Source organism: Bombus pyrosoma, linkage group LG2, assembly GCF_014825855.1.
Source record: "Bombus pyrosoma isolate SC7728 linkage group LG2, ASM1482585v1, whole genome shotgun sequence".
Lineage (NCBI taxonomy): Eukaryota > Metazoa > Arthropoda > Insecta > Hymenoptera > Apidae > Bombus > Bombus pyrosoma.
Genome location: NC_057771.1, coordinates 5704169 through 5718344, shown reverse-complemented (window position 1 = coordinate 5718344; position 14176 = coordinate 5704169). Strand labels below are relative to the sequence as shown.

At 46.9% G+C, this 14176-nt stretch overlaps 1 protein-coding gene across 9 annotated transcripts in view; it reads right to left on the bottom strand.

Annotated features, from left to right (window-relative positions):
- LOC122575121 (PDZ domain-containing protein 4) overlaps positions 1-14176 on the bottom strand; it is a 61825-nt gene that overhangs the window by 4328 nt on the left and 43321 nt on the right. For 3 of the 9 annotated variants that reach the window (XR_006319326.1, XM_043743650.1, XM_043743664.1), the window contains exons 1-2: positions 5259-5643; positions 223-603 (exon numbers count right to left, since the gene is read on the bottom strand). Coding sequence is in view for 8 of the 9 variants with exons in the window: in XM_043743650.1 (XP_043599585.1) it covers positions 223-603; positions 5259-5480 (603 nt within the window). In the remaining variant the exon portion in view is untranslated. The other 6 variants (XM_043743686.1, XM_043743703.1, XM_043743672.1 and 3 more) reach the window with 4 other exon arrangements.

Below are 14176 nucleotides of genomic sequence, written 5' to 3'. Positions count from 1 at the left end.
AAATTATAAGTAGAAAGATTCGTCGATTCCTAATATCGCTAGCAACGATCGGCCATTGTTGATAAGAATAGGTCAGAATGTTCACGGTGTTCTACGTACTTAGGAACGGAGATGTACACGCGTTAAATTAAAATTATTTAAGAAACGTTCATCGACCTCCATGTCGTTCGGATAGTTGCTATGTCGTCTGATGATAGTGCGTATCATTTTCACCTAACATACCTCGAAATCGATGTCGTGCGCGAGAAAGTCCTCGAAGCTATCGTTTGGCTGCTCGTCGACGACCGGCAGCAGTTCTTCCTCCTCGGTCTCGAGAAGTCCAGCCCAGTCGGTCTGCACCGCGGTCGACACCAGATTCGAACAGATGTTAATCGCGTGTTGATCGCGTTTGTTGCCACCTTCGGCCATTCTCTCCCATTCTTTCTCCGGTTCTGTGCTTCGACTCTCCTGTTCCTTCCATCCGATTCGCTGACTATGCTGTTGCTGTTGTTGCTGTTGAGTTGGCTGTCGTCGCAATACCTCGACGATGATCGGTTCTTGGGCCGATTGAAAGCAACGCACCGCGTCTTCGTGACTCGAGTTCGATACATCTTGGCCATTTACCTGCAACAAAGCGAGCAAACTGCACATTAACTAGAACTAACTTTATCCCGCGTGCTAAATCGGGTCTGCGTCTGATCGCGAATATCGAGAAGAGTAACGCGATAGAGGAGGAACTCGGTTCCTCCTCTCACGGTTGGCAAATATCAATAGGCGCGACGAGGTCAATTGGCAAGAGAGCGGAGAGAGCGTGGAGTGGAAAGAGCTTCTTCAGAGTCGTTTAAATGCGAGACAGAGGAGGATGACGGTGCAGCACGGCGCACGGTCCTTTATAACGACGTTCGAGGACGAATTTTCTGTACGATTCATTAACGAAATTACGGATATTCATCGCGTTTTTATCTCTTCCGGTTGGCAACGAGAGCCGTCACGGTGCTTGAGAATTTCAGCGGTGACCCAGTGAGCGGCTTTACGCGAAATCAAGAGGTCTCGTTACTCGCTATTTTATGAAATTTCGTCTTCGTTTCCGTTGTCTCTTTTTCTTAAGTTCGAGTCAAGTTCTTTTCTTCGTTCGCTTGTCCCAAATCGCGAGTATCTGCACAACGATGTCGCCATCTATAAGCAGGCTCTTTCGGCCGAGATATACACAGACAATGTATACCAGGCAACGTTAACGATTCATTTTTCCGCAAACAGAGCTGCATACGAAAGAATCGTCCGTAATTCGTTGCTCTATAATTCCATTCCGCCTTATATTTCCTCACGTAGCATCACCCCTTTCTCGGTTGTACCATCGATTACGAGACCATCCTCTATATTCTCGCCGAAGAACGCGAGTTTCCTCGTTTCTCCGACATAGTCGTTTGTCATAGTCGTCGCGGTTCGACGTATCGTTGCCAATAACTCGTCTTAACACTTTACCGACCGGCAGCTCAGGCGCAAATTCTCCCTGGCGCCGGCTCTGTTTCGGTTTACACTTTCCAATACCTTTCTTTTCGTTCATCGCGAACGTTACGTTTTTCAAATTGGTCTAAAACTGTGGTAGCTTACGAAGCAACGCAACTGACGCAACTGAGCAAGGTACCTTCGTACTAAATAACAAATTACTGCTCAAATAATGAGAAAGATTGTCGACGACAAAAACCGATTAATCGGCTATCGGTCGGTAAAGTGTTAAAACGGAAGACACGCGTTAAGTTACAGACTACTCTGACGGTAAAATCGATACAAAACATGGATCATCGGACCGATTCGATGGATTTTTCTCTGGAGTAGAGGGCAACAGCGGCAGTCGTCACGGATAATAATACCTCCTAATCGGCGAATAATTGCCAGAGAAAAGCAAAGGAAAAACGGACGGGGGACGGAGCCGTTTCGACGCGAAGAAGTCAGTCTTTGTAATTTCTCGATCGATAGTTTACTCGCTTGTTCGTTCGTTGGTTCACTCGACTACCCAGTCGCTCGTCCTTTCGTTCCATTAGTCACGACCGAAGGATGCTTTCGACCGTTTTACGGAGAACACTCGAGAGCCCCCCCGCCGTTTTTATTCTTCGTCGAGGAAACGATCGACGCGTCTGCGTTTCGTCGAATCGTTACCAGAGACGCGTCGTTAACCGCGTCTTGGTTACGGTAATTCTATCCGAAAGCGATCCAAATCGAAAGATGATCGGTCGTTGAAACCAACGTTTCTATTCTCGCGTGCGGAATCGGAATAGCAATTTTCTTTTAGCTTTATTCGATGAGAAGAAAGAATATGTGTGCCGAGAACCATAACAGAGAGAGAGGGAGAGATTATTAAAATATTAAAGTAATTCGGAACTTCCTACTTTACTCGACGCCCACTCGGATACAGAACTCAAATGATCGTAGAACCTTGCGACGTACTTGTTCGAACGAACCTCGTCGTCGAATGTTGAAAGCGTTCCGCTCGATTCTAATACCTGAAATCCGCGAAAAAAGCAAAAAACGGCCGAATACTTTGGAACGTTTGTCGGTGAAAAATCAAGAATTTCCACGCGCCCCGGGGAAACAATCCTATCCAAGCAAGAGGAACGCTTTCGCGCGGCTAAAACGCAGAGTAAACGTTCGCGAATTGCGTAAATCTTCCCTCTTGGAGCGAGCTACGTCGCTGTCCCGCAAACAGACTTATCACGATGCGCCGCGTTCCCCGTTGGTCGTTACTTTCTCCCCTTTCTCTCTCTCTCTCTCTCTCTCTCTTTCTCTCTCGCTTCTTAACACGCAAACAACGAGAGAGTATTTCAAACTCGCGAAATATATTTCGCGCGATATGTCCCGCGCGAAAAAAATATCGTTCGTGCTCGCGAGGTGATTAGAGCGAGATGACGAAAGCGAGGGGGAAACCGGGGAAAGGAGAAAGGAGAGAGAAAGAGAGAAAGAATGGAATCGGAAACGGGAATGGGAAAAGCGAAAAGGGACGAGGCGGCAAAGGTACGGGAGGAGAGAAAAAAGGAGATTGAGAGAAGAGAGAAGCGACAGAGGGCAAAGGTAAGGGCGTAAGAGAAGGTAAAGCAGGGGCGAGCACCAAGGCGCGGGAAGAGGCGAACAAGCTGGCATTTCTGTCGGCAAAGCGCGGATTGTGAGGCAGGTGGTGAGGGAAGTGCAGGGTGAAGGAATCGCGTACAAGGAAGAAAAAAGGGAGCCGTCAAGCTGTCGCTGGCGTTCCGTAAACACGGAAGTCTGAAGTAGTCGGGCTTTGAACACCAACGACTACCGAACGGTGACGACGACGACGACGACGACGACGACGACGACCGCTACGACCACGACAAACGTTCAAGACGATCGCAATTGCCGTAGTCGAAATCACTGGAAAATTTGTACTCGTTTAAATTTAAGGTTTTTCCGTATCGCGCGTTTTCCTCGTTTCAAGCGGACGTAATATACAAAACCGGCCGACCAGCGACTACGCGTTCTGTTTCGTTTTGGCTGGCGTGGCGGCATGGCACGCGCCAACATCGCCCCGAAATCTTCCAAAGTATTAATAGGAATCGTAAATTTGAACCTTCTCCTTCTTCGTGATATCGCGTCGACTCGGTCCCACCCCTGTTCATCGACACCGTCGAGGGTAAGGTTTTTGTAGCTCTTGCACGTCGGACGACTACGAGTCACTGACTCACCGACCGACGGAGCAGCAACCGAGCTGCTACGCTTAAATACGTTAAGGTGAGGTTCCGTGTATTTGCGTGGGACGTGTACGTTTCACGCGAACGCAACAGCTGAAAACCATTTGAAAGCGTGTTTCGTAGCGGAAGATGTCGTACACGTATTGCAGCCAAGCATCTAACATCGATAGGAAATCTCTGTGGTTGTGTTGCACCGAACGCGTACAGACGCGGATCTCTGACGCTTATGGGAAATACGTGCTGCGTCTACTCGCTTTCGCCTCGGAAAATTACGGATTACCGCGAACCTACGCCACGTCTCTTAACGTTACGTCTCGCAAAGAATCCTACCTATATTTCACGGATTTCTTAGAGGACAGTTCGCTCTGTATCGATAATTTCGTTCGTCGTTGCGTACGCAGCTTGGTATTTATTATCATTTAATACTTGTGCAGGCTCCGCGAATCGTATTCAGAGTCGTACGTTTGGAACGCGCAGAACCACATCGTCGAAATTAGGCGAAGATAATTAGCTTCGTCCGTCGAATCTCGACGCGCCTACCGAGATTTCAACGTCGATAAGGATTCTCGTCAAGACGGAAATAAATCGTAAATCGCGGTGACGCTGATCGGCGCCGTTGCGGAACGAACTTTGCAACTTGCGCGATTTCGCGTTCTCGCGTCGGTAAAAGTTGTTTCGTTTCCACGGATTCGATGGAGTTGGCGTAAACAGGATGAAGGGGAGGTTTCGCAGGGGAAACGCGATAATCGCGATCAGACGCCGCTAACCGGACGCGGACAGAGACGGACGAGGGATAATTTAAAATCGCACTTCCGCCTTATCTCGGCGACGCTTACCCTCGCACCCATCCTACAGTTCTTCACTTTCGCCCTTCGTTCCTTCGCGGTTCCCTTGATCCTCCGGATCGTTATTTATACGCCGTGAAAGCAACTTTCCCTCTTGGTTTCGTCCATCCGTTTCTCCAAACCGCGAATCGAATTTTCAGACGAAACGACGTTGGAACCGATCTTTAGGCTAATTTCGCGCAGAGATTTACGGCCATCTGTTGGTTTACTCAGAGGCTACGGAATCTTAACACTTTACTGACCGCTAGCGATTCAACAACTCTGTTTCGGTTTAGACTCTCCGATATCATTCTTTTCATTCATCGCGAACGGTGTTTTTCAAATTGGTCTAAAACTGTGGCAGCTTACAAAGCAACGCAACTCACGCAACTGAGCAAGGTATCTTAGTACTAAATATCAAAATACTGCTCAAATAATGAGAAAGATTGTCGGCGACAAAAAGCCGATTGACAAGCTATCGGTCGGTAAAGCGTTAACCGTTTGAGTCTCAGGGGTCTTTGAAAAAAACAAAATCGAAAAATGTCGAACAGCGCGATAGCGAAGAGAAACAAGCGGCGCAATAGCGCTCCTCATATTTGTTATTTTATGAAATACATCTGTATTATTATATATGCGTACTATTAGTTTATAAATATTTTAAGTTTTGTCCGATAAACATTATTGAGAAGATAACTGTGGCGGCACTCGACCACGGAACTTTCCGGTGGGATCGCGACACAAAGCGCTATACCTTGAAAGCGTAAGGCCGACATCCTAATATACCATCGATATCCCTACGGTTCTTTCGCCGAATATTCGACAGAATGCATACGCGGCAACTGTCGCGACATCTAACAAAACGCGTGCATAGGGGGGGGGGATATCGAGGGACAACAAAGAAAAGAATCCGTTTAATTTCGAACAAAAGATTCATTCTACCCCGAGCTGCGAAGTGCGAAAGGTCTAGCGTCATAGCAAAACAAACACATTCGAGATACGTGATTGTTAACTCTTGATTGTTAATCGTTGATCGTTGACTGTTGATTGTTAATAGTTTAATAAACCTTTTTTGTTGAACATCAAGAGTATGTGTAGTGGGCACCTTCACCAATACAATCACCAATAACAATGAAATACAAAATACCGTCGGTCGTCCGTAGCGCTCGAACGTACTGGGACTTTTCGACGCAAAATCTAAACACCGCGATCGCTGCGACTCGTCCGGTTAAAACGAAGAAACCGTGACTCGACATAGCGATAAAAATCTGTGCGCTCGATTCTGACACTCGCGTCGTCAATTCCTCTACGACCTTTGTTCGTTTGCGAGCTTCGACAATGTCACGTAAAATAACACACACAAACAAAAAAATAGAAAAATAAAAAAGAAACTTTATTTTTTTCTAACACAGTCCACAATTTTACTTCCGACCTCTAGGCGTGGCTTTCCAAGACTGAAGCTCTTACAATTTGACTTTTATGGGATCTTTTGTCATCCCTCAATATCCCCACTATCCACGCGTTTGTTAGTCGTCCGCGACCGTTACCACGCACGCCTTCTTCTCGAATATTCAACAGAAGGACCGTTGGGATATCGATGGCTCATTAGGCACTTCGGCGATATACATTGTTGCCGAGTGTCGCCACATCTTTATCTCCGTCATCAGTCCATCGGATTTAAAAGTGTGCCGGTCGTGACAACAGCGTCGATGACTAGCTCGGACCAATCCTGGCCTTGCAACCTCGCGAAAATAGACTATTTCGGCGTAGAATGTGCAGCGGTAGGTTGGGTCGAACAGAAAGGTCGATAAAAGTGGTTGGTCAACGAGAGGTACTCGCGTAAAGTACAAACCGGCAAAGCTACGAGGCGATTGTTGCGAATTTGAATTCCTCTCCTTCAGAGTCACCGATATTTGGCAACTAGCGATGAAAAGAAGCAAGAATGGATCACAGCGATCGATCGTGAGTTCGATTGGAGCGAACGGCCGCGGCGTGGGTGGCGGGGTGCGTTTTTAATTGGTACGCGGAAAGCCTCGATATCGATCGTTGCCGCGTAAAGGCAACGTTATCGCTATTTGCTCTCCTCGCTCGAGCTTCCCTCTTTAATTTCCTGTCTGCGCGCAATTCCGAGCGAGCAACGTCGCGCGAAGAAACGTTTCGATTCGTTCCGTTGCTCGAAACCGTCGGAACCGAATCACACAATGGCGGATCAACGAGGAAAAGAAGGGGCTTCGCTGTTTCTCGCCGTTCTCGCATAGACGCTTGCCAAGGTGCTCGATCAGCGGCACAATTACGACCACGAGAATTCGGCCCCTAGTCGGACCTCACAGAGGAAGATACAGAAAAGCGCGTACCTTTTTCCCTTTGCTGATATCGCCACCGTGTTTTTCCGGACGGCGCATTGAAAATCGTTGAACGCGCGCGATTTTCGAATGCGCTTACGAGACGTTCGCGACGCGTAGATAGATTCGTGGAAACGCAAAGCTAATTTTACGCGGACAAACCCGTGCAGACCCGTGTATCGGCGTATAAAAACCGTATTTCGCGTTTATCCCCGTAAGTAAAAACCGTAAAAGCACGATACTCGAGCCTGCCGATCTCGAGTCCTCGTATCATCCTTCTTCTCTCTGCCGTCGTTTTTTGTCCTTGTTTCTCGTAATTACTCTCTGCCTCTCGTTCACTTTACCTCTTCCCTTCTCTTCGTTTCGCTGGTTTTTCTTTTTTTATTTTACGGTAATACACGCTTATTAGTACACGGCCAGATGAACAGTTCAGTGGGCTTTTACGATCGATACTTCGATACGTCGATTCTTGGGAGAGAAAGACGTCGATAATTTCACCGATAGCCACCGATATGGATAGATAGAGAGGGACGACGAAAATAACCGCGCCCACAGCGAAACGCGAGTGAGAAAATTGAACGAACAGGGAAAATGCGTGCTGGCATAGGCCGAGAGCCATGAAAACGTCGGCAGATCTCGCGCTCGTCTATACGCCGACCCGACTCTAGACTCGGATTAACGGGAAAACCCCCGTTTCCGCTCTTCTCTCTTTTCCTCCTTCTCCCCTTGCCTCTTTCTCCTACTTTTCATCTACCTTCCCTCTCATCCCTTATATCCTCGCCAGGCAAGCCGAGGGAAAAAGCACAGCTTCGGTGCGAACGAGACAACGCCGATTTGATTTTCCTCGTTCTCTTTCTTTTCTGCTCGGCAAATAATAACAAGTGCCGAGCGAGAAGAAGAGCGTAGTTCGGTACGCAAGCGAAACGTTTTAAGTCGCTCCCTTTCCGCTGTGACGAGCCAAGTGCCTCTTCTTCGGAAGGGCTCGTTACCTACACCCTGTTCTCGTTCGAACCTTAAACTTTTACCGCTTTTACCGTTATCGTCCTAGCTTCGTCTCGTTTCATGCCAACCTATTTCGTTTCTATCCCTTCGTCGGCCGACGATCTTCGCTTCTCTCAAAGTTCCTTCGGTGACTAACGCCTCGTTCGAACCAGTCGGATCTCGTTCGAGCTCAACAAGAAACTCAACGAGATATTTTAATTGCTTACGATCTTCGAATCGCTGTCTCTTTTGCAATGCGTTCCTTTCTACGACGCTCTTACCTTCTGTACGTACGTACAAATCGTTCAAAAGTTATCGACTTTGTATATCGAGAAATACAGAGAACCGACGACGTTAAGAAACGTTGTGTCTTAAGTCTTCCGTTGTTCGTGTCGTCGCGACAAGACGAACAAACTTACGAAGACAAATGGTTCGTTCGTTTGCTAACTAAGTAATCACTTAACGAAGCTAAGATAACGAGGAAGAGTGAGATTTTTTAATCGGGTTCACATCCGAGAGGCTTGAACGAGTTCATCAAAGCCGAAAGTCAGTCGATCGCTGTACAAACGGTACTGTACGGTACAACTGTAAACTTCGTTGTCAAAATCAACAAACGTTTCGTTGGTGAACCCACTGCGCCGTCACACGGGGATTCCAACGATCTTCTGGCCGAATTCCCTGCGACTAAAATCTAAAATCCAGCAGCGATCTATCCCGGAAGGTCCTATTTCGAATTTCTGTCGTTATCGAATTTTCTCGATCGCTTTCTCGCGATAACCGCAGATCGTAAAATCGACGCGGGGAGGAGCCGAGCCGAGAAACCCTCGGGGCAAACGGTAACGAGATTCCACGTATTTTGGGCGGTATCGCCGAGGGAATCGACGTTCGACGTTCCGTAGCCGATAGAATAGGCCGAGAACAGACAGACGAGTGAAGCGTCGCGCGAGACGAGACCGTCCAACGACCCTTCGTCTCTCATCCAGTCTCGCTTCGCTTCGTCTCGCTCATCCTTCTTCCCATCGTTCTGTTCCGTATTTAAAAACGGCCCGTTGAGAAAACGAAAGCGACACAGGGGATCTTCCGGTTTGCGAAAGAACTGGCCAGAGTTACGCGAACGCGCGACTTGGTTGTCTAAACTCGTTTCGTCGCTGAAACGTGGATTTTTATGCGATTTCGTATTTTTACGAATATAACTAAAAAAGAAAAAGAGTAAAAATAGAATCAGACTCTAGAGATTCGTTTCATCTTGAATATTTCATATATCGTTGCATTCGTGTGTCCGCAGATTTCTCAAAAGCGCAGAAAAATGCGCCAAAAATCTACCGATACCGTTGCTAGATCGATGATTTAAGGAACTGCGCACTGCTGGCTTTTTTGCCTTGGCGTATGTCGCGCTTTCTTTCCTTTTTAAAACTCTTCCAACGATCGACCGTTGCTCTTTTTCAGTTCTGCCGTCTGTCGGACGATAAGAAACAGAATCGACGTACTGCTACGCGTGATTTGTACTCGCTTTTTGTCGAATTCATCGTGAAAGTCTGCAGCTGTCCCAGGCTGTCGATACGTGCATCGTTGCTTCTCAGCGGACACGACGCGAGACAACCCTCGCGATTCTCCGCTTCTGCGCGATTTAGGGTGGAAAGGCGTACGAGACAAGGGTGGAACAAAATGAGGTGAAGAGCAAAGGACGAACGGATTACGTCGTCCAAGTGGACACTTCGGCCGTCCCCTTTTGTACACCGATCGCATTCCCTGCGTGTGGTCTTTGCTCATAATCAAACGGAAAACCTATAATTTAAAGGAGAAGATCGCGTATCTGACCACGCTTTATAAAGAAGAAGGTTGCGCCAGCTTGCGAGCGTACAGTGAGAGTCAAAAGCGAGTACGCGAGTTTTACAAAGATGGGCGTCGTACGAGATCGACTTACCTACGACGCACTTACCGATATTCCCTTTCTTTCCTATTAATTCATATTTCTATATACCGCGTCAAACGACGCTTTTCTTCGTCAAACGTTTAGTGTCTCGTTTCGATATTAGGGTTCAGAAGTCAATCGGTGTAAACCACTTTTTGCTAAAAGCAATTCGTACAATATATGCAATTTAGTCGTTAAAATACGATCTTTATAACGCGATCGTATTTTTGAGGTGTATGTGGATATAGGTGATAGCTGTGTGCTGCTGGCTGTAAGGTGTCGCTACTGGGGTGTACTACTGCTGTACTTTCTTCCTATTTAAGAATCGTGGAAGAAAAATCGGAATTCGATCGCCGGGATTCGAATCCGGGACCCGAACGTTCGTAACCTAAGGCGCTAACCACCACGCTGCCGTCGTCCGGTTTTAGTTAGTGTCAAAATATTTGTGCAGTAGAATGCCGTCACAGTATCATAACGATAGCATAAAACCGTTTCCTCCACCGAAGTCCTTTTTTATCCGAGTTAAAGCGCAGGTTAACACTAGAACTACCACACCAGTCAAATTCACTGGTTTTACAATTTTATTTTAAAATCCCTACTTCGTGTTATATTTTTTTCCGCAATGATGTAACGAGTTTTGCAACGATAACCAAAAGAATAATATAATGAATTTTATTTTACTTTTTATGTATTCAAACTGAAAGTAATTTCGTATCAAGGCTACTTATACCAACAGCAGTGAAAATGACTGGTACTTGTCAAAGTGTAAAAGGATCCTGCAATCTGTTTATCGAAGCCCAATTAACCAGTTTCCTCGTTCTCTACAACTTGCCACACGTTTTTCAAATTTTTACGTATCATTCGATATAATGATATCAGTTGTCAGGAAAATTCCGGATAGATCGCTAGATCGCTAGATGCTAACGCTAGCAATACCACAGCAGTGAAAATGACTAGTTCTACAATTTTATAAACGTGTCAACCCTCGTTTAGGGATAATGGTCCCAGATGGACTAATAATACCAAAAATGCACTACATAACATGGAATTGTTTCTGTAAGAAAGTAATAAATCGATAAATATAAAAATATTCTATCATAACGTATTTTTTAAAGACCAGTCATTTTCACTGCTTTTGGTAGAAATAGCTTCGTATTAACTATCGGTAGTTCCAGTGTTAAGACTCGCGCGATTGGTCTCTGGCTGTCCCTAAATATTCGCCGCGTGTTTTGCAACGCCCTGTAGAATTTCTGCAACGACGAACGCGTTTCAACGATCGCGGTTTCGTTCGCCGTGTCTCGCAGCTTCTCCGAGCGGATAACTATGCTTTTCCGCTCCATCATCCGTGCGAGAGCAATCGAGCGCGATCGCAGACAAGTAACGCGCGTGCCGGTCGGTTCGACGTTGCTCGACCTCGTCGCTGCACTGCGCAACGGCCGGCGGCACGCGTGGACGAGCTCCGCTTCGCTTCGCTTCACCGACCTTCCAGCGATCGTGATCGCGATGGTCGTCGCGTCTCGGTATTTTCGCTCGCGTCCAAGGAACGTGCGCCTCGTTCGAAACAACCGGTGACCGCGATGCGTCACGGTCGAGGGACAGAGACGGTCGGCGACTCCCACGGAAACGCGACTAACTGGAGGTCTGCCAGCTCTTCGTTCTCGATTAATTTATTCCGTCTGGAGCGCGCGTACTCTCCTTCTCTGGATTCGTTTCCTCGTCCCGGTACCCGCAATCGTCTTCCACGCTATTCTCCAGCGCGTTCCAAACCCACCAAACGTATACGCGCACCGCGTGCAGACACCGTGACGAGGAAAGGAAAGGACCGCGACCCGCGAGCCGTTAGACTCGCGACGTGACAGTCTAACGACCGGTCACGGAACACGTCATCCCGGATTACGTCGCCAGCCGCTGTTCTCGCTTCTACGTTTTCCTTTGTCTCGAAAACCTGACGCTACGCGCTCCGGCTCGATACAGGCGAACGTGTTCTCTCGCGCGTAAGTCTGGCGCGCGTTGCTCTATACGCGTAGGGTAACGCAGAGTCACTCGTTGAGAACCAGTCGAGTAGTTTCTCTGGTAACTCGAGGAATTCGCTTGCGAACGATTTTTAAAGGACGCGCGTTCGAAAGCGGATTATTCGATTGGTTATTGGCGATTAACCGATGTGCGATGCAGAGAAATGTAGGGAATCGTAGACGCGCGTCAATTTTTTATCCGTTATGAACGCGAGAGACATGGCGGCTTACACGGCCGTACGTACGTATTTTTCCATGTGTAATCCAATGTACTGTTAAAACGCGCGTGAAACGTTCGCGCGACAAAGCTACATCGAGCCTTTTATCGGTGAGTGAGTTTGCATCGGATGGTTTTTACGATCTTCCCTTTCTCTCCTCTGGTTCGTTGTCGGCCTGTAGAGAGAACGAAAAGGTCGTGATACTGTTCGAGACCCGTGCTTTACACGCCAGTGCGCCACCCAACCAACGGCCGTAAGCGGAATTTTAATTCCCCTCGTTCCGTTACTGCGCATCCGGTTTTTACAAAGATAAAAAAGCTAGCGCGCTGCATAATGTATTTCGCGATGTGGCGTACAATTACTTTCGCATCTGGATTATTTGATTTCGCAGAAACGCGTCCGGTCGATTTTCGTTGATAGAGCGGCTTGATATTCGCGGTCGTTCAAATTTCCCGGAAAATCTGACGTCTTGGACGATTGGCCGCTGTTTGTTCTGTCTCTGTCGCTCTGTAACCTGAGAAACTGCAGTTATGGGACCTAAAGCAACCGAACGTTCGTTGCCTTCCAAGTAGAATTTTCGTCGTATCGTCGCGAATTTCTATTTATACCAAGGGAATAAATAATTATGTAAATTACTATAACTATGAAGAGAAAACCTTCGAATCAAAAAAGGAACTGGTAAAGGAGTGCATAAAATAATAAGAAATGGCCAAGAAGGGAAAAGAGCAAGAAAGAGAACGAAGGGACTAGGAGAGGTGAAAAATGGAGGGACACAGATGGAAGCAAGAGAAGAGCAAGAAAGGATGACAGCAGACCAAATTATAGAAGGAAGAAGGAAGAGAGAAACAGGAGAGAGGGGGAAAAGGATAAGGGAATCCAAATATAACAGACGTTACAGAAAAATAGCCAAAGAAGAGCTACTAAAGTACTTAAAAGGCAGGATGAAGTGGAAGGGCAGAAAAATTTTAGATTCAGATGTGGAAACGAGACCAAAGCAAGAGAATACTGGAAAGAAGAGGGAGAAAAAGGAGGCAGACTATGTAAAAGGAAAGAAGAACACCTGAGACATGTGAAATAACGGGAGGACCAAAAGAAATGGAAAAAACACTGAATGAGACTGGAGAAGGACTAACAGTATTAAAAGCAATAATAGAGAAGAGAAGGGCGATACAAGACGGGGAGGAACAACCAGAAGGTAGCAAGGAGGCAAAAGTCCAAAAGTGGCAATAGTTTTAGTCATTAGTTTTTAGCTTTTAGAGATAGAATAATTTAAGGGAGTGCAATACAATAGAGTAGATAAGAGGGGAGGTAGATACATAAGAGGCGAAATAAGTGTAAGAGATGTAAAACCGAAAGTTCGTCCAAAGTCGAAAGGCACGGACTAAATAATAATAAACATAAATTATTATAACAAGCGCGAATCGGTCGATTACGTGTTTTTGAAAGATGCAGATGGATAGTTAGGAACCAGGGTGACGAATCGTTGGATGACTAATATCTCGCGCTCTTAGCTATGATTCATAAACGGTTAAGCAGGTAAGCGACGCAGCTTAGGGACTTTACTCGGCTTAGTTCCGAGTGAATTACACCGCGGCTAAGGGCTTAAATGTCTAAGGTCGTCTTACTTCCCAACCTAACCTCACACGATCGATGTAACGTATATAAAATCGTCTTATTGCAGCCGTGGAACTGTCTCGCGTTTCCTTAAAATTCGTATCTCTAGTTTTACTCGACGTTGCGCAACGTTGCTCGAACGCCCGTTCCATTTTACGATAATCTTCGTGCCGCTACTTCGTGACACCGATATAATCGCTGGTAGCCGAAATCATGCGCCACCTGCCGTGAAAGCGAATCACTGCTAATAGAAGAGTAGTTGGCCAACGACGATATCAACGGTACAACCCTCTGAGGGCCGAACGCCTCTAATCCGATACGAGTCTACCAGTTCGATAACGCGTTTCCGCGATTGCAGTTTCCAGTGCGCGCGACTAATTCCGTGCGCGAACTTAAATGCGATTAAGCCCTCTATCACAGTCCATTAACCTCCGGTTGTTGCTCCTCGAACCGCTCGAACCCACCTAATTGCCGCTGCCGATTGCTCGCCGAAACTTCTGCCAATCTCCGCGTGAAAAATTCATTCCAACGACACGGCGATTTAACGAAGCGTAGTTGGTCGATAAACCACCTACCTACGGTTTCACGATGTC